At 38.8% G+C, this 19553-nt stretch overlaps 1 protein-coding gene and 1 long non-coding RNA gene across 4 annotated transcripts in view; one reads left to right on the top strand and one right to left on the bottom strand.

Annotated features, from left to right (window-relative positions):
• LOC311631429 overlaps positions 1-4727 on the top strand; it is a 14366-nt gene extending 9639 nt beyond the window's left edge. For 2 of the 3 annotated variants that reach the window (XR_014796579.1, XR_014796580.1), the window contains one exon: positions 3300-4727. This is a non-coding gene — a long non-coding RNA (uncharacterized lncRNA). Of the gene's footprint in view, positions 1-1813; positions 1901-3299 lie in introns of those variants that run through there. The other variant, XR_014796581.1, reaches the window with a different exon arrangement.
• Positions 1-19553, bottom strand: part of EML4 (EMAP like 4) — a 117667-nt gene that overhangs the window by 940 nt on the left and 97174 nt on the right. Inside the window, exons 18-23 of the mRNA XM_084901486.1 lie at positions 15992-16080; positions 14032-14129; positions 5523-5610; positions 4997-5095; positions 2560-2690; positions 1-1827 (exon numbers count right to left, since the gene is read on the bottom strand). The exon at positions 1-1827 is cut by the window's left edge and continues 940 nt beyond it. Coding sequence (XP_084757612.1) covers positions 1354-1827; positions 2560-2690; positions 4997-5095; positions 5523-5610; positions 14032-14129; positions 15992-16080 — 979 coding nt within the window. The 3' untranslated portion in view covers positions 1-1353. The remainder of the gene's footprint in view (positions 1828-2559; positions 2691-4996; positions 5096-5522; positions 5611-14031; positions 14130-15991; positions 16081-19553) is intronic.

Here is a 19553-nt window from a genome sequence, read left to right as displayed (position 1 = left end):
CTAAACATATTCTAACAACAAAAAAAAAGGTATCAAAACTTGCAGCAAGTTAAAAAATAAAACAGTTTTTTTTTTTTTTATAATCCAAGTATAAACAAACATATAGGAAATGAATATTTGTCAGTAATTATTTTTAAAGTAGGGAAACACGTACTTAAGAAAAACAAAGTCATCTGACAAAAACAAAAACTACTGCCCAATGCATAATAATACATGCATTGCCTAAACTAGCAGAGGATAACCACATGAGAATTGCAAGGCTTATATTATAGCAACTTCCACCGGAGAAAAATGACCATATATAGCAAATCTGTTAAGTATGCAATTTATAAAAAGAATTATGACTGTTATTCACACTTCTGTAAAAAAGAAATTTGCAATTTGCTGCGTATCTTATCCCTCAATATAATTAATCTGTGTAAAAATTATAGCTAAGCCAATACACTTCAAGCACCAATTATTTAAACGTACTGTATTTATATTTCTGCTATTATTGAGGGAACAAATTATGTTGAAGTCTAAACTAAAATTATCCTAGTAATTACAATTTAATTTTATAGGCATGTGGTTTCCCTTTCCTTACATCCCCACAAATGCCAAACATTTAAAAATGTTCAGGCCAGTAAAGGAATCCTTGGAGGAATCCATTATTTCTGCATATCCATGGTTTAATATACATTAAAAGCTCTGTAACAAACTACTGCTTTCTTAGTTCTAAAATAAAATAGATTCGCACACAAGAAATTAGAAAAGGCAGCACCTATATAGTAGACTAACAAGCAGACCTGGCTATCTACCGTAGTGTAGGAAATGGCATTATTATTCAAGAAGGCAACTCCACTGCCGGTGGCAATACTGAGTTTTTCTTAACTGAAAAATTTCCACTACACCTTTGGGGTAGGAGGATATCTCGGTAAGGGAGCTTTTTTTTTTTTCTTTTTCTTTTCTGATTTATTTTTCTGCACCAGGAGAAAAGGAGCAGTTTGAGCCAGTAGATGAGTAACAGTGTTTGTGATGCCTCTGGTTGTTCCTGAAGAAAACATGTTCAGATAAACAAGGGGTTTGTTTTAAATCAATACAACTGCTGTTTTGCTTCCAGTATTTACATCACCACTTAATTTCACACACGGTAATTTCTGAGACATAACATTTCACTCTTTCCTACTATGTTTGGTTCATCTTCAACGCACACCAAAATGAACCGTTAGGTCAGTTCCATTTGATTGAAGATGATACTATTGAAGAAAACTAAGCACATGGAAACCAAAAAACTTGGTCAATAGCGATCCTCCATCACTTCCTGTCCTGTTATCTGAACTCTAGCTCAATATCACATACACGCAAGCCCTGGGGTTAGGAGAGAGGCGGGGGGTCTTGCGGGTCCTCAGGGAGAGGGGCTTCCCTCTGCTCCTGGCTCATCTCATTGGATGGCTCTTCGTCAGCAGGCTCCCCGAGGTCTTCACTGCCCTCTTCGCTCTGCTCCTCACTGTGGTCTTCACTGGGCTCCACAATCTGTTCCAGATTGTTCTCCAGAAGTGTGGGAGAATTGCTTATTCTACTTGCTTCTTCAGCTGTCTCACTTAAGTGCTGGGAAGGAGGCGGTGCGGGAGTATCAGATTGTGTGACACTTTCAATGCAAGAGATGGGGGCTTTGGTTAAAGCAGTGTCCACTACAATCTCGTTTTGAGGCACAGACAACTTTTCCACAAGTTTCCACTGAATGATGCTCATGTCTTTTCCACCAGTTGAAATCAGGTGACTGTCATTATGAGTGAAACTGACATTGGTGACATGGCTGCTGTGGGCACTGTACTTGTGACTGGGAGCCTATATGAAATAAACCAGACAGGAAAATTAAACTCGTTCTTACATGCCTGCTTACAGCAATGGAGGTGACAAGGTAAAGAGGGAAGTCAACAGGAAATCAAAGCCACAAGTCATTCAATCTGAGGAATAAAGCTAGCAGCAATTTCCCTTTAATACCTGTTTGTTTAGCAGAAATAAAGCATAACAATTAGACATGTATACTTCAGACTGTATAGTTAAAAAAATAAAAGCCCATCTCTTTTGGGTTGAATCCTCCAAGGATTCCTTTACTGGCCTGAACATTTTTAAATGTTTGGCATTTGTGGGGATGTAAGGAAAATGTTAGTATACTTAGTAACTATTCTATTTGATGGCCAGAGAAGAATTTACTAGGTTGGCAGGATTATAGGTGATTTAGGAAATAGTTCTCATGAGTTTTATAATGCTGATCACAAATGTAACAAAATATGTTCAGGAGAAATTTAAAACTGCCAAAATGTAAACGAATGCACAATAAACAAAAATGAATGAACCGTCATCAGCTGCCTTCTATAATTAACTTCTTGTCCTTACTGAGGAAAGAGAAGACAAGCAAGACCTGGACACTCACAGATGGCTGGCCCTGTTCTCCCCTGTGCCTCCCAGGATCATGGACAGTGATTAGTAACCATACAGATATTTTTGTGCCACTGACACAAAATTATCCTCAAACAAAAGGCGCTGTAATGCTAGTCTTTATTAAATTAATTTTACCTTTGCTTTGGAGCAGGGATATTGAAACAGATGGACTTTGCAAAAGTCATCAGCAACAGCTATCACCTTCCTATTGTGGGATCGCACCAGTGCATTGATATCTGTCCCATCAGATCCTTCTGGCCAGACACCTTTGATATGGAACATAGGGGTGCAGAAGAATTAGCCTGAAAAATATAACTGATAACTGTGATGCTACATACGTTCATTTAATTTTAGGACCTTACTAATTTTCATCTGTGTTCAAACTCTTAGCTGCTAACATTTTCCCCTTATAGTTTCTTAGTGGCTCAACACTTTATTCAAATGTTTTACCCAAAGTTTAACTAATAATTCTATCTAATAAAAGAGTAATATGCAAATTGACCATCACTCCACAATAAAGATGGCAGAGCCCACAATAAGGAGGGAATATGCAAATTGATGCGACAAAGATGGCCATCACTGAGAGGCTGGGGTAGGGCGGGGCACCTGCTATAGGGGGGTGGAGGGAACTATAGGAGGGCGCAGGGCCTGAGCCAAGGCCCGGGTCCTGGGTGCCAGAGGGAAGCCAATGCCGAAGGGGAAAAGGCCTATTCTTGCAAGAATCTTCATGCATTGGGCCTCTAGTAAAATTATAAGTCTAAATAGCCTTAAGATGGAAGATTTAATGATACAAAAGTACTCACTATTAACCAGCAGGTGGTGCTAAAGTAACTTTAGTTTTAAGCTTAACTCACCAATAAGCTCTTCCTTTTTAGGTTTCTACTTCGGGAAGTTCTCAGTGACTCGTATAGCAAGGTGCAGAAACAAAGCTGTGGGACTCACTAATTCTTCAAAGTGGACTCTGGGTAAGCTGTGTAAAATTTACATCCTCTTTCACAGAAAGACCCTTTAAAGAAAACCTCACAGAGAATCTAGTCTACCTGATAGCCCATAGAAATTTCTGGTAACTATTATTTATGTCCAAAGATAAGCAAACTTCATTTTAATCTTTACCAGGCATTGGTGATTATGTTCTACATAGCACAAAATTCTATTAGATTAAAACTATGGAATATATAGGGTTGAAGTGCTAGCCTCCTGTGGTTCAATGCTACTTTAGAGAACAATTATGTTCGATAAATTTGGTAAAATAAATTGAAACACTTCTGAATAGTATTACATATTGCTTCATTAAAATAACTTAGGTAAGTTATTAGTTACTGGCCACTGTCTTAGTTTCATCCAGAATAATGAAATCGTTTATGGAATAGTCAGGGTTAGTTTGTTTTTCATTTCTTCCTCGCCTAGGCTTCTCCATCTCTATCGTAGTTGTCTATAGAACAAAGCACCGACAATGGATTATTTTTCCAATGTACATAGCATAAAGAAGTGTTCAGATCTATACTTATGCTGGATGTGAGAGCCGTTTTCAGAAGGCAGAGATAGACTGTTAAAAGGAAAAGTATTAATATTTGGGTATTGCTTTAGTATTTGTGCTACATCCTTTTTATTGTATTTTCTGAGTATAACACTTATTTTTAATTCTTTGCAAACACTTTATTATTTTAACTTTTCCATTTATCCTCTTTTTCAGAAGGATGCCTACCGACTGGGAAAGGCTTAGTTAGAAAACTCTCAGGATAGATTTCTAGGAATGGTCACCTGTCCCTGAGGGCTCCCGGACTGTGAGAGGGGGCAGGCCAGCTGAGGCCCCTTCTCTTCCACCTCCAGTGCATGAATCTTCATGCACTGGGGTCTCTAGTTATTTATAAGAGCTGAAAAGTGGAAACAACTCAAGTGTCCAACTGATAAATGGAAAAACAAAATGTGGTATATCCATACAACAGCTATTATTCAGCCCATAGAACGAAGTACTGATCCATGCTACAGCAGGTATAAACCTTGAAATATGCTAAATGAAAAAAAACCAGTCTCAATGCTCATATATTACATGACTCCTTTTATAAGTGCTATCCAGAATAGGCCAATCATTAGAGGAAGTATAGGTTTTAGTGGCCACTATGGGGTGGAGGTGGGAGTGACTACGAATGGGTGAAGGGTTTATTTTTGGAGTGATGAAAACGTTCTGAAATTAGTGATGATGGAAGCACAACTGTGAATATACTAAAACCACTGAATTGTGTACTTTAGGTGCACTGTGTAGTATGTGAATGATACCTCAATAAAGCTGTTATAAAAATGCCTTTACAAATTTAAGTTTCAATTTTCACTTAGAGAAAAAAAAATGGACAGGCAATCTGTGCTATTAGGTAAAATTCCTTTCTCTTATTTATCAAGGGCTAAAAGTCTGGGTTCTGCAGAGAACACACGTTGTATCAGTTTAATTTCTCTGAATCTGGCATTGATAGTGATAACATGAAAGAACACATATAGACTATTTCATTTAGGAATTCAGGCAAATAATTATCTACAAAACCCCACAATCTTTCCCCACCAGGTATCACGTCCTTACCAAAGACGTGAAAGCCTAATACACAGGTGTATGTTGTCCAATCGATGTCCTTACACTCTGATCGATTCCTGATTAGTTTGCAGCCACCTGGAATGTTCCCTTTAAATTTAGAAACAGGAAGTATAATCAGTATTTGTGTATAAATGTATATGATTCAAACTAGCCACGTTTACTTGGAAAAACATTAAGGCACATTTAAAAAGGAAAAAAGAAAAAGAAAGAAAAAAGAGTTTACTTTAAAACACTTTTTCCTATCTCCAGAAAGAGTAAATACAAAACCATTCAGAGCAGCATCAATCTCGCTGAGTTCATTTCTTATGACATGTCTGCACATTTAAATGAACTCATTCCTTTTTTGGAGAAGTGAAGCACATTTGAGATTCTCATTCCTTAGCTCAGAGTAACGTATGGTGTCGGGCTAGAGAGGCCAGCATGCACGCTCCGCACAATTCAGATAAATAGCACACAGCCCGCTCATCAGCGCCCCTGGCAGACACCCTCAGCACACACGATCACTCATACTTACAGTACAATATTTCATAGTCTCCCGAGTTAGACATTATATACTTGTTGTCTGGGGACCAGTCAAGGTGTGTGATATAGCTGGAATGTCCCTAGGAAACAGTAGATAGATCACCTATTAGAAAGCAGGTAGAGTTTGAATAATAAAAAGTTCAATAATTAGCCAATACTGTTTTCTGAGTAGCTATTCACCTGGAATTCCTAATGTATAGAGAGCAGTATCACAACCTGTAGAACTGAACAGGCCTCACAGCAGCTCTTTAGTCCCATGTCACTCTATCCCGTTGGAAGCCAAAGAGGCAGGTATGCGAAGACGCCCCTGATACATGAAGAGTTCAAGCAGAACTCAAGCTAAGAGGTCTCACCACAGTGGAAATGGTGAGCACTGGGAACTTGGGAGTATCCTGTTGGCCTCTCCTCTTAGATACCAGCCACTATTGATCTGTTGGGGACTTCCAAGAAAGACAGTCTTGAAAACTGTGCCTTAAAGAACACTGTGACAGGTACCACACCCTCAGGCCATATTTCAGATCACTGATGCCCCTGCTAGAGTCACTTCATTTTTGAGAATGAAGTATTGGTCCCAGGTTGTTCACAGAGTACCATTTTCCTGGGCTGCTTCTTGAGTATCCAAGGCACATCCCAGAGGCACACATACAACAGTCTCCTAGAACGGTGGTTGCCAGCCGATGGCTGTCCTAGAACACTCCTATCTCCAAAGAATATTCTGGAAGTCACCCAACATTGTACTCCTTCAGAACAGCTGGACCCAATATAATCACCTGACTCCTTAAAACATTCCTTAAACAGGAAAACTGATCTTTTTCTGCTTAGGTTTTACTAATACTATGGGAACTGAAAACCTCCTAAATGCTGTTATTTTGTTGGCATCACATATACACAGCTGATTTCTAATAAACTACTTCAGATAAATCACATAGGTGTTATCGGTTTACCAAAGTCTCAAAGAGACTCAAAATCACTTTTCATCTCTTACAGTATATGGTAAAACATACTTAATTTATAAAGTACTTTTTCAATTACTAGCTTTCAGTGCATGTGGTTTTATTTTTTAAGTTAATAAATTTAAAATATTTTAGGCATAGTTTTTAATTATTTATACAAAGTATTCTAATTATTCTCTTACCCTTCTGAAATCTAATGACATGTCCTAAAACCTATCTGGAGCTACGACCTCCCCAGAGTGCTGCATGGCAAGTACATATGTTTAAATAAATTTAAATTATATGAATTTGAAAGCTAAAGAAGTTTCCTAAAGTGGTATACTGAAAAACACATTGGGAACCACTTGCTAGGCACACAGGCCTACCAACTTAGTAAGAAATCAGTTTTCAAAGCCAGAAAGACACATGGTTACCGGATGTTTTCTGAATACAGCAACAGGACAGAGCTCACACATACGCTTTTCATAGTTCACATGAATGTGATGCCTTGCTCTGGCATCTGTAGAAACCATGCTTCCAAGAGAAGAAAACTGCTACATGAGTGAAGGATTTAACCAAATCAGTCATGGCGAAGAACTGTTGCCCAAGAACTACTCATCCTAATGCAGAAGTATATAAAAATTATCTGAATCTCTTTAATAGCATTAAAGATCAAAAGCATTGTATGTACACATATTCATATAACTCACATCTATGTTGGACACAGAACATATTTAGAAGGCAAATCACTGTATTCTCAAAATCAGCGTGTCCCTGCCCACTCAACTCCCAGGTCATGGAAGGTACACGCACAGCTCGTGGCCAAAGAGCCTCAGACATCACCACAAGGCCAGAGACATAGTTGGGAGCAAGACCCTGCACACCTCCTTAAAAAGAAACGGAATATTTTCTAAGCTGGCCCCTTCATTCCTGCCATTAACTGGCTGAGGGATATGACTACAATAATAGTCACATATGATGAAGCTCCAAAATACTACCACAGAAAAATAAAATATTTTAGCTAAATCTCTGTTTATGGCATGGAGGATCATCTACTCAGTGGTTGCAACCGTACCAAAGCCCAGAGTTAGGGATCTATTTTCCTTGGTAGGAGCCCAGGTGTCCCCTCACCATCTACAACGATGCTGTCCAATGGGACTTTCCACAGCGATGAAAATGTTCTGTGCTGTGTAATGCAGCAGCGACTAGCCATCAGTAGGTTCTGCGTGCTCAGAATGTGGCCGGTACTCCAGGGAACTGAACTATGCTTAATTACATAACCAGAAGGTTGTGGTTAGTAGCTGCGATGCTAGATAACACAGGTAGAGAACAGTTCATTCCTTCTCTACTGATTTCAGATCTTTTTTATTACCTAGCAAATTTCCACATAAGCAGAGATCTGTTTCTGATTCTTCTTTCTATCCCATTAGTCTGTTTGCCTATTCCCAGCCAACTGTGATAGTTTCGTGGTATATGGAAAGTTTCAGATGACTTTCAGAACCATTTTATCAAGCTCATAAATATGTTGAAAATCTGAGTGCATCATATTTAGGTAATAATTTACAGAAAAAGATATTTTTATCAAGTGTTTTCATTTAGAAACATGTCTCTATTTTTATAGTTCTGTTTTGTCTTTCAGCCATGTTTTACTTAGCTTCCTGTGCTTTCCTTGCTACATTTATTTACAAAGCATCTAAGGTTTCTGTTGGTCTTGCTAATAGGGTTTTCCTCCACTGTAGTATTGGCGTGCTTTTGCTGGTTTGAGAGAAAGCTGATCTTTAGAGTGTAGACTGAGAGTAGCATATTTAATTCAGTCTGCCCTTTCCTTACGTGCCCAGCTAAGGCACTATTTCCTAAACTCTTTTGAAGCCAGAGGTGGCAGAAGTCATTGAGTGGGGCTTCCAGGAAAATCCTCAGAGAACTGACTTAGCAGGAGGCGGGCCTTTTCTTCCCTTGCTCTGTTCCTTTTTTCCTGAAACTGGGATGTCATGACCGGAGTCCCAGCATCTTATTGATGATGATGGAGTAGAAAGAAAGAAATCAATAAAAATATATTAAAAAACAAAAAAGTATTGGAGCCAGAGTTCAAACCCAGATCAGATGATGATTCTGGACCAAATTAAACCCAGCACTGAAATCATGCCGACCTCTCATTTCTGTAACACTGACGACGGCGAGTGGAAAGCGCTGTAAAAGTAGCATTTAAAAAAAGGAATTTATAAGTAATCAGGAAACTTTTCAGTACATTTTCTGTAAAACAGTACAGGAAAGGCTGAGGTCAAGAAACACTATATGGAAAGGAATAGAACTAAAATCTTACAACACTCAAAACGCAAACGACTCTGGGATCTTTGAGAACATTAACCAGCAGCCTTTAAGTTCTTTTTAGCTCTAAAACCCTTCTGTCATAGTAAATCATACTTGAGAAGCCCAGTATGTAAAGCAAATAAAATCAGATCCATGTGAGCCCCACTCCCCAACCCCAACCCCAAATCCTAGGGCTTTGCAGGAGACAAAGTAAAAAAAGCTTCTAAATCCAAAGCCTTAAAAGGATTTCTATAGCAGCAGTTACAAAATCAAACTGCTTACACAGTGAATATAGGATACAATCACGAACTCATGAATCCTATAATTTAGTCAAACCACTTTTTAAAATATTTACTAAACACTAGGAAGATGGAAGTTCTCATGGGAAGTGAAATTAAAAATGCCTTTCTAAATTACATGATGTAATAAGAGAAACAAAATGCCACAGAGGAGGCCATGGAGGTTTGGAGTGAGTGCTGGACGGAGGCTGGAAGATAGCCTGCTCCCAGGGATACCCTCGGAAGTGAGAGGGCAGAGGCAGCTAAGGGCCCGGAAGTTGAAGGCTGGCAGAGAGGAAGAGTTCATAGGATGGCTCCACTCACCTCTCTTCCCTTCATCTCCTCAGCCGACCCACAGAGGCCAGGTTCACCAAGAGCAGATTATTTCCTGGAAGATCACTGGGCCGGGCCCAGTCGCGTCCAGTAAACAAACCTGATGTGTGTGCTTGTGAGAAGGCATCATGTGCCAGTAACAGCAAGTGCAAGAGCAACTTCAGCAGAAAATACGTTTATTTACTTTTAACATAAACCTTTGAGGCAGCACACATGAGCACTAATCTGCAAAAGCAAATGCTGAGCTGTGCTCTATCTAAAAGATGAATGTCCTTGTTTCTACTGCTCCTATTTTTTTATTTGCTCCTAACAAGACAAAGATTGTTTTAGAACTAAATGCAAGGGTTTAGAAATGGGAGAGGGAAAAGGGAAGTGGCATGGTATGTGAAAAAGATGTAACCGATGTGTTCAGCTAGACTCTCTAGCATATGGTGAGCTTTTCCAGAGTTCCAAGGATTGAACATAGACACATCAAAGTTTTAATTCAGACGTGTCACTTTTAGAGACTACTTAGTTTATGCATGTACTTATACTACAACGTAACTGTATTAATTCAGACTGGCTTGCTCAGCAGGATTAGGACACAAAACAAAGGACTGTGATAAATGAGCTCCTGCTATAGTTGCTTCACTTTTCTTATTCACCAAATGAGGATATTGACAGGATAATGCTCTCTTCTGCCCTTTATATGCTTAAAAATTTATGATTCTGAATAAGGTCAGACAACATTTCTAAAGAACACCTAGAAGAGAGAATACACAACAAATCTCTACATTTAGAGTTTATGAGAAGTTTTTCTAAATACTGAAATTTTAAGTGGGTAAGAATAAACTTCAGGAAGATTCAAAGATATCTGGGGTCAGAAGAAAATGGAAACACATTTCAATGAATGGAAGAGCAAATTTTGTGTGTTTATGGAAACTACAATTGGGTTTCTCCCCCAAATCTCAGAACAAAAGGTAAGAGTCATAATAGCTCCAAAGCCGGCAAGTCTAAAGTACAATCTGACTGCATGTATGAATCTATCCAAAGACAGTATTATTCAAGTAGGGGTGTGGGGACAGTGGTCCGCAACGGAAGAGGAGTCACAGAGGCAAATGTGGGCAGTACCCACCCAATGTGCAGAGCAGAGGGACCGCAACCAAGACCAGTCCCGTGGCAGCTCTCGCCCTACGGTGAGCTTACTCACCTTCTGATGATACTCCGATTTCATGGGCTCTCTTTTGCTTGCAGGGGTGGGAACTTTTTCTCTGCTAAGGGCCATTTAGATATTTATAACATCATTTGTGGGCCATTCAAAATCATCATCTTAAAAATTAGCCTGCTATATTTGGTCAAACGTTTAATTCACTCACCCCCAGTGCCTTGGCAGGGCCAGACCAAATGATTTGGTTCCAAGGGAAGTGCTGTCTAGAGGATCCTCACATCCTGTCCCCTTGGCATTTATGTATTTTACTTTAAATTAGGGGTGTCGAACTCAATCAGAGAAGGGGCCAAAATCTAAAATCCAGCCTAAATCGCGGGCCGAATGGTTTACTGAACAGTCATAAACTGACAATGTCATAAACTGACAGCTGAGTGCAGTGATGACAGCGCGGCGCGGGCCACATTGCAAGGCCTGGCGGGCTGGATTTGGCCCGCGGGCCTTGTGTTTGACACATGTGCTATAAATGAATAAACTGGCATTCTGCTTGTGACCTGGAGTCCTGAGGCTTGCTTACAGAAAGAACGTTTGATGGATAGAGGAAACGAGGATTCAGTGCCTTGCCAGTTACAGTTCCTGTTATAAAGTGATGTTTGGGACACCAGCTTTGGAGAACTTGGACGGAGTAAGTCCATCTTTCTACAACGATCCTGTCTTGTTTCTCAGCTTGTGAGACTGCAAGCCAGGCCTTGGCCTGTATTGACCTCCTCTGGCCAAGCACTTGCCAACAAGTGCTTCTTCATGTGCCTGGGTGCTGGTCATCTTCCCAACTGGCATTCCGACAAAACATGATGCTGTGAAGAGGGACAAGCTTCCCCTCCTGGTTACAACTTACCAGAGGGACATATTCTGAAATTCTAAATATGCTTCTGTGGCCATGGTGGTCACTTAAATGCTGACTCCTAACAGGAAAATATTGGAAATAAAACAGAAAATAGCTTTTGTACTTTGAATGCCAAGAGTAGCTTCAGTAGCCACATTTTAACAAAGACCTAATCTTGGCAACAATCCTATAAAGTAGGAACTATTATAATCTCCAATTTTAAGATAATAATATTAAGACTTATAGAAGTTAATTAACTTTCCTGAAGTCATAAATTAATAAGTGGCAGAGCCAGCATTAGCTGGTTTTGTCTGTCTTATGGCAGACAACAGATAAGAGAAGTGACCAAGAAGCTGTAGGACCAGCTGGTGCAAACAGTAAGAAGTGACAGCTGGGAGCAACGACAAAACAGAAGGTAATTAGAAAAACGGAGTAACTGAACCTTTCATTACAGCCTCAAACAGTACTATAAACTTTAACAGTTTCTAGGAATATCTCAAAATAATCCTTTGAAATGCTCAAAAGATAAAAGCTGCCCAATCAGAGAAGGCCAAGTCTCATGTAACTGATAAGCTTGCCATTTTTTAACACTGCCAAGGTCATTCTCATCCATTGTTACGCATTGCTGCTTCTTTTCTGAATCAGTTGTGCATTAAGAGCACAGTCCAATATACATATTGAAAAATCTAGGCATTATCATACATGAGAAAGTCCGCTCTACTACGATGAGAACAGAATTCAGGTCCCACATCTACCACTATGTCAGTGACCAACAAGTCATTTATCTCAAAACTCAGTATTTTCAGCCATAAAATTAGGGCTGAGTTAAGTACATGCTACCTGTAAAACTTTATGATTCCACAAGATTAAATTATATTTGATAGACTGTTTATTAAAGACATGGACTTTATAAAAAGGCTGAAGTAAAAATTAAGGAAAACTTTGGTAATCTAAAAATTCTTTTCAGTGGAACATTTTATTCAATCATGTTGTATAATGAAGTGCTATTATATTATTCTATATTACAAATATAAAAATAATAAATTGAGCCTGGCTAGCTTGGCTCAGTGGTTGGCCTACAAACCAGGAGGTCACAGTTGGATTCTCAGTCAGGTCATCTGCCCCGGCTGCAGGCTCGATCTCCAGTGTGGGGGGCATGCAGGAGACAGCCAATTAATGATTCTCTCTCACCACTTAATGTTTCTATGTCTCTCTCCCTCTCTGAAATTAATAATATATATATATTGACTAAAAGATAGATTTAAATAAATTAATAGAAATGATCCTTAATTGCTGTCAAGGCAAACAAAAATATTTTGGGTGAATTCTAAAACTTTGAGGTTGCTTGTAGACCAGATTATAGATTGATTTTTAGCACATGATACAAAATATGCAAAAATTTAATGTTTCTTCTTCAAAAAGTAAATGGCCTACATTTTGCTTATTAAGAAAAATGAATTCTTTCATTACCCTGCAACTATTTTGTGATAAAGGCTGCTAAAGAATCTGTGCAAACAATCATTAATTCAAGTGATTTGCTAATCCTAAATTAATCTCCTGACACCACATATCAAGCTACCTCATTTTCTATGAAAATAATAGTTAACATATATGTGCCAAGTGCTATTCTAAGTATTTTATATGCATTAACTCGTTTTAATCCAGTGAAGCAGAAACTATTATCCTCATTTTATAGGTGAGAAGACCAAAGCAGAAGAGTTAAACAACTTGTCCAGGTCACTTAGCTTATAAGTGGTGAAATAAGGATTCAAATCTGTAGTCTGATTCCAAGTCTGTGCCTTTTACTATATTATGTGTACTAGCACTACAGGCCTACCTCAAAAAACAAGAAAAATAATAATAAAGTATTTTAACCCTACAACTTAAAGAATTAGAAAGAGAACAAGAAAAACACAGAGTAAGTAGAAGGAAGGAAATAATAAGGATTAGAGCATATGTAAATGAGATTCATATCGCAATTTACAATAACTAAGATCTGGAAACAGCCCAAGTGTCCATCAGTAGATGAGTGGATAAAAAAGATGTAGTACATTTACACCATGGACTAGTATGCAGCAGTAAAAAAGGATCTCTTACTCTTTGAGACAGCAAGGAGGGGCCTGGAGAGTATTATGCTAAGTGAAATAAGCCAGTCAGGGAAAGGTAAGTATCACATGATCTCACTCATATATGGAATCTAATGAACAAAATAGATCCAGAGATATAGAAGCATGGAACAGACTGTGGAATCTCTGAGGGAAGGTGGCGATGGATGGGAATAGACGAACCAAAAAACTCATATGCATATATGCATAAGCCATGGACACAGGCAATAGGGTGGTGGGATGGGGATGGGGACAGGCTAGAAGGGGTCAATGGGGGGGGGGGCAGGAAGAAGGGGGGATATACATAATATTTTCAACAATATTTAATTTTAAAGAAAGGAGAAAAGTTTCTAGAGTACATAGGGAACTGTAATATTCTGCTGTCAGGTAATCTCAGTTTTCAAAGATAGAGATTAAAGTTTAAAGGGCAGAAAACAACAGATACATCAATGTAAACATTTAACTCCTTTAACACGAAAATTCCAACAGTCTCACAATTTATCTTACTTCTCTACTTACAGTGCACTTTCCAGATCTGCTATATTTTCTTCCATTTTCTGAGACTACATAGAGGTAAATAAAGTTGTCGTGAGATCCTACAGCCAGGCAGGTGCCATCTAGAATGAAGCAAGAAGGAGTGTTGACTAGAGAAATAGCTACACTGATATAGCTCCAATCTGGCCCCATGGAGGTTAACCAGCTTTTATGGCTCTAAGTCATAGTATTCATATGGCAAGCTGAGCTTATAATCGCTCACTTCAGCTGAGCACATAGGACCTTTCCAAATAGAGGGTCGGTTCTCCTGGGAAGGAGCTATGTTCTCTTCTCTGTGGTCTCCTCTACTGAACTTACCATGTAGCAGATGGTCAATAAAGTCTAACTGATCCATGTATACTAACTGCTACATTTGCAGTAGTTATTTGTTATTACAGTACTGAAATAAGCCAATCCAAAAATGTTTCTGCCTTTACTCTGGCCAGGCTTATAGATAGAAGCAGATACTTTTCCTTCCTTTCTCAACTCAAGAAACAACTTAGAAAACTTAGAAGCAATCAAAAGGATCATTTGAACCCCATACTAATCCAATTATTGTAATATATTTTTGAATATATATATGAATGTCACTCTAACTCCAGGAAAAAAAGATATGAATCAAAATCATAAACATAAGGGGAAATAAAAATTGGAATACAATGGAAACTTAACAGTTTAAATAAAGTACAAAGATTAATTCAAACAAGGCTAAACAAATTTATCAAATTCTTGGGTTGCCGAGTATCCTATATAATAAAAGCCTAATATGCTAAGTGTCCGGTCGACTGATTGGCTGTTCAACCAATCAGAGCGTAACAGGCTAATGATATGCTAAGGCCACTCAATCACTCGCTATATGACATACTCTGACCACAAGGGGGCAGATAGTCGACTGGTTGGCCAGTCACTGTAACGTGCACTGACCACCAGGGGCAGACCTCCGGACCGGTAGGTTAGCTTGCTGCTGGGGTTTGGCCAATCGGGATTGAGCGAGATGGGCTGGACATGCCTTGGAGCCCTCCTGCGGTCCCTCTCCAGCTGGCCAACCTTCGACGTCTTCCCCCTGATCATGCAATGGTAGGGGTGGGGTGGGGGAGGGTCCCTTGGCCTGGCCTGCACCCTCTCGTAATCCGGGACCCCTATGGGGATGTCAGGGAGCAGGTTTCGGCCCAATGCCACAGGGGGAGCGCTGCTCAGCCAGAAGTGGGGGTCATGGCTGGTAAGGGCAGCGGCAGTGGTGGGAGCCTCTCCTCCCTCCGCAGCAGGACTAAGGATGTGCAATTGCTGGCTTAGGCCCCTCCCTGGGAGCGGGTCTAAGCCCTCAGTGGGACATCTCCCAAGGGCTCCCAGACTGTGAGAGGGCACAGGCAGGCTGAAGGATCTCCCTGAGAGCACAAATTTCATAAACCAGGCCTTTAGTTCCATATATTTAACAAAACAACCATTACTATATAACCAGGAATAATGCCACTAGATTTCAAAGAACTTGAAGGGCCTATAAGATTCGTATTTTTTTTTTTTTAATATTCTGTAATTTATCTTATATTCTCTTATATACAAAGAAAAGGTTGCTAAATAGATGTAATATTCAACCTAATACCTATGCAAAATTCTAAGCACACTGTATGTTTAGTGCCAAAATAAAAAGTGTGTATGTGAGGGGGTCTGGGTGGGGGTAGGGAGTGGGATTGGGTGATTGCATTGTTTTCTGCTTTCAATTGCAAATGCATAACAGTTCATTATAAATTTATTTTTTCTTGATTTAGAATTTAACAGATTTTTTGCAGTTTCTGGCAGCAGAGTTTAATCTAAAACTCTGGGGAAAACATATTTAATACTTTACAATTCTATGGAGAGTAGAGAATACAGTGATCAGCTTCACCGAAAGTGAAAATAAGCAGTTATAGAGAAATGCTGTGAACAGGGTAAGGGTAATTCTACTCACCTACTGAGTAGCGCATCACAGAGAGCTGTTCATTCCCATCTGTGTGGATAGAAACTAGATCTCTGGTTTCTGCATCCAGAACAAACCACCTATGAAGGAGTAAAAATAAAAAATCTTCAGATAGGAGCATTTATAGAATGGTTGCTGATCATTTCTCCCTTTTTAAAAATTAAGAAATTTTAGTATTACCCTTCAGTATGACATGTCTCTCTCTTCCAAAGAAGGATGAATTCATTTTGCAAAGTGTTGCTAGATACAATATAAATATACTTATATGGGCCTAGACATGTTCATTTCTATTTAGGTATTCACTGAATGCCAACAGTGTTTGTTTGCTAATTAGTCTAAATAGAATAAGGTGACAGGACCAGTGTTTCTGAAGATGTATATCAGAAGTGGGGAAAAGGAAATGAGCCAATTAAAATGAAACAATCCAGTGCCAATCTTAGTTCCTCTGACTATGTAGAGGAACTCTCATAAGGAAAATGAATGGCAGCAGAAGGATAGGAAGTAGGATATGGGCTGAGCTGAACCCCGAGGGAAAATACCGCAGTTCAGGCAAAAGGAGTGAAAGCTGAAAAGCTATGGAGGTGGGAGGGAGCATGCACAGTGTGAAGGTGAGAGGAAAAGGCAGATAGCCGTTGTTTTGGTGTGATTTCAAAGGAACCAACAAGGGGCACTCTGCCTCTCCAACACCTTAACATATGCAGAGAAACTAAATTTGATAGTTTTTCACTCACACTTATAGGAAAAGTAAAAATGTAAAAGCCTCTTGAGAAGTAAAACAATAACTTAAATCCAACTACATCATAAATGACTTACCGAAAAGCACTTGGAAGGAAAAAATGGTGTTCCCCAAGAGTATGGAAAGATATGGGCTATAAGAAAAGGCTGGGAACTAAGGATAAACAACCAAAGGCTAGATAAGTGAGAGGAGGCTGATTGGGGTTTAGAGTTGAGCACTGCTTAGCTCAGATCAGGCACTAAAAATATTTGTAAAATGAATAATAAACTAATATAAAATGTCTTGGACAAAACCTTTATTTTAGCAAGAATTAGTAGTAATGCAGTGTGCAGGAAGAAATGGTTGAGGTGGAGAAAATGGGACAATACTAGAAAAATATTCAGATAGTAGCATTTATAGAATGCTACTTGTCCCATTTAGATAGTAATTACTATCTATCTAAATCTATCTAAATTACTATCTAAATCTCAGGTAAAAGGATGGGACAAGAGCAGCAAGTTTTGTTTTTAATTATTCAGATGTGAAAAGTCCATCACTAAAATAAGCCAGTAACAGAAATCAGAGTAACAGTTCTTTTCAATTTTGCAGCTAATTATATAACTAATATCTGGAAAGAGATAATTTATCTTTCAGATTAAAATAAATACTATTTATGAGAGGATAGTGCTTTAAAGAATTTAAAAAAACATGTTTAGTGATGTTGTTTCATATGCCTTAATGAATTCAGGGTAGGAGATGAATGACTAAAAGATCCTAACTATCCTATATAATACATATAATAAAAGCCCAATATGCTAAGTGTCTGACCATTCGTATAACTGTTCAACAAGTCGTTATTACACGCACTGGCCACCAGGGTGCAGAGCTCCAACCAGTAGGTTAGCTTGCTGCTGGGGTCCTCAGATCAGGACTGGGAGAGATGGGCCAAATACGCCCTGGAACCCTCCTGCGGTCCCTCCCCGGTCCTGATCTTGCACCTTGGCCTAACCTGTACCCTCTCACAATCTGGAACCTCTCAGGGGATGTCGGAGAGCCAGTTTCAGCCTGATCCCCGCAGGCCAGGCTGAGGGACCCCACTGGTGCACGAATCTGTGGACTGGGCCTCTAGTTTAACTATAAAATTGCTCTCTAAACAAGTTCATGAATGAATTTTAGTAACTTGTGAGCTATGGGTTCAAACTTCCAGGTAGCTAACTTAATAAATTCTGTCTTCTATCCAGGTAACAGAAGTAGCTTCTATCTGTGAATACTGGAGTTTAAAAGTAGAAAACTGGCACTTTGAAGCTTATGCTACAAGTTTACGGGTCATTTCCATTTCAAAGAAATATAAGAAATGCACTTTATTGCAATTGGAAAGTACCCATTGATTAGAGGTTTCTTCTTAGAATGTATTTCATTAATCAACTTCTATGGCTTCCACTGTGACGCTCCTCTAAGCCAAGAAGTGCCAAAGCTGAAGCCAAGTGAACTGCCCTCTCACAGTAAGGGAGCAAAATATTCCAGCTCAGATTAAACAGACATACCACTCTGCAGGTGTCAAGTTTTCAACAAATTTATGTAAATGTTACCATAGGCATTCAAAAATTATCAATTTTTATTTTGGAGAAGCCCTATCTGACACTGTTTCCAAATTAGTTTAATCTTACTAGGAAAACTGTAAACAATTTTATCATTTTGGAAACCCTTCAAAAAGTTATTTAAAAAACCACCCCAGAGTCCTAGCCAGTGCTGCTCACTGGTTAGAGTGCCGGCCCGCATACTGAAGGTTTGATTCCCGGTCAAGGGCATGTACCTGGGTTGCAGGTTCATTCCTTGGCTCCAGTCTGGATTCGTTTGGGAGGAAACCAATCAATGTGCCCCTCTCCCCCTCCTTCCTTCCCTTCCTCTCTCTCTAAAAATTAATGGGAAAATATCCTTGGGTGAGGATTTAAAACATGCACACCCAGAATGTCTTATTGGTATAACATGTAGAAAACTAAAACTCTGAGTCATTTACTAATTAGGAATGGTAGTCATTTAAAAAAACAAACAAAAAACACAAGAAAAACAAAAGATACCTCTGCCTCCTTTTTCTATTTCTTTAATCACTTATAAGAGATTAATTCTACTTTTGGTAAGCAATTTTTAGTAATAACCCAACAACTTTGTTATTGGAAGTAAACAACTTCCATATGGACCCCAAGAAATAATTTTAAAGCTCCCACTCTTTTCATGCATGAATTATGTTCTTCCTTCAGAGAGATTTTTTCCCTCTGTCCCTAATAAAGGCATGGAGAACATAACAAATCCTCTACCAAAGGGAATTTTATAGAAATAAATATTTAAGTTTTCACTGTGTTGAATTTATTCTTATTCTAGTCTAGAGTATACACATTGTAACCACGCTTCTGCTTTAAGGTAATCTGGAATCATTATGGGCTCTATATGGCCTCAAGGACCTAATGGATCTTTCTAAATGTATTGGAGATGAGAAATCTTTGGTCATATATTTAAACTAATCTGGCATGTGAGTCAAATACCAAAATGTAGTACCATACCTTTATCCCTTTTTTAAAAAACACTATACTGATTTCTTTAGTGGTAAAAAAGAATTATACAGATTTTAGAGCTGGAAAGTATCACAGTTTAAAGTCCCTAAATGAATAGTTATCTCTGTTCATAATACATGTGAGTTAAAAAATACTTATCGTAACATAAAGTGCACCCTTTAGGTGGCAGGTTTATAACCTCCTCCCCCACCCTGTTTCTTTATGATCTAACACAAGAATAGGAATGTGGCTTTTATAATCAGAAAAAAATGTATAAAGTAAAAAAACA

The sequence above is a fragment of the Pipistrellus hanaki genome, assembly GCF_964339955.1.
Source record: "Pipistrellus hanaki genome assembly, chromosome: 12".
NCBI lineage: Eukaryota > Metazoa > Chordata > Mammalia > Chiroptera > Vespertilionidae > Pipistrellus > Pipistrellus hanaki.
Note: the sequence above shows the minus strand (reverse complement) of the source record. Positions and strands in the feature narration are given on the sequence as shown.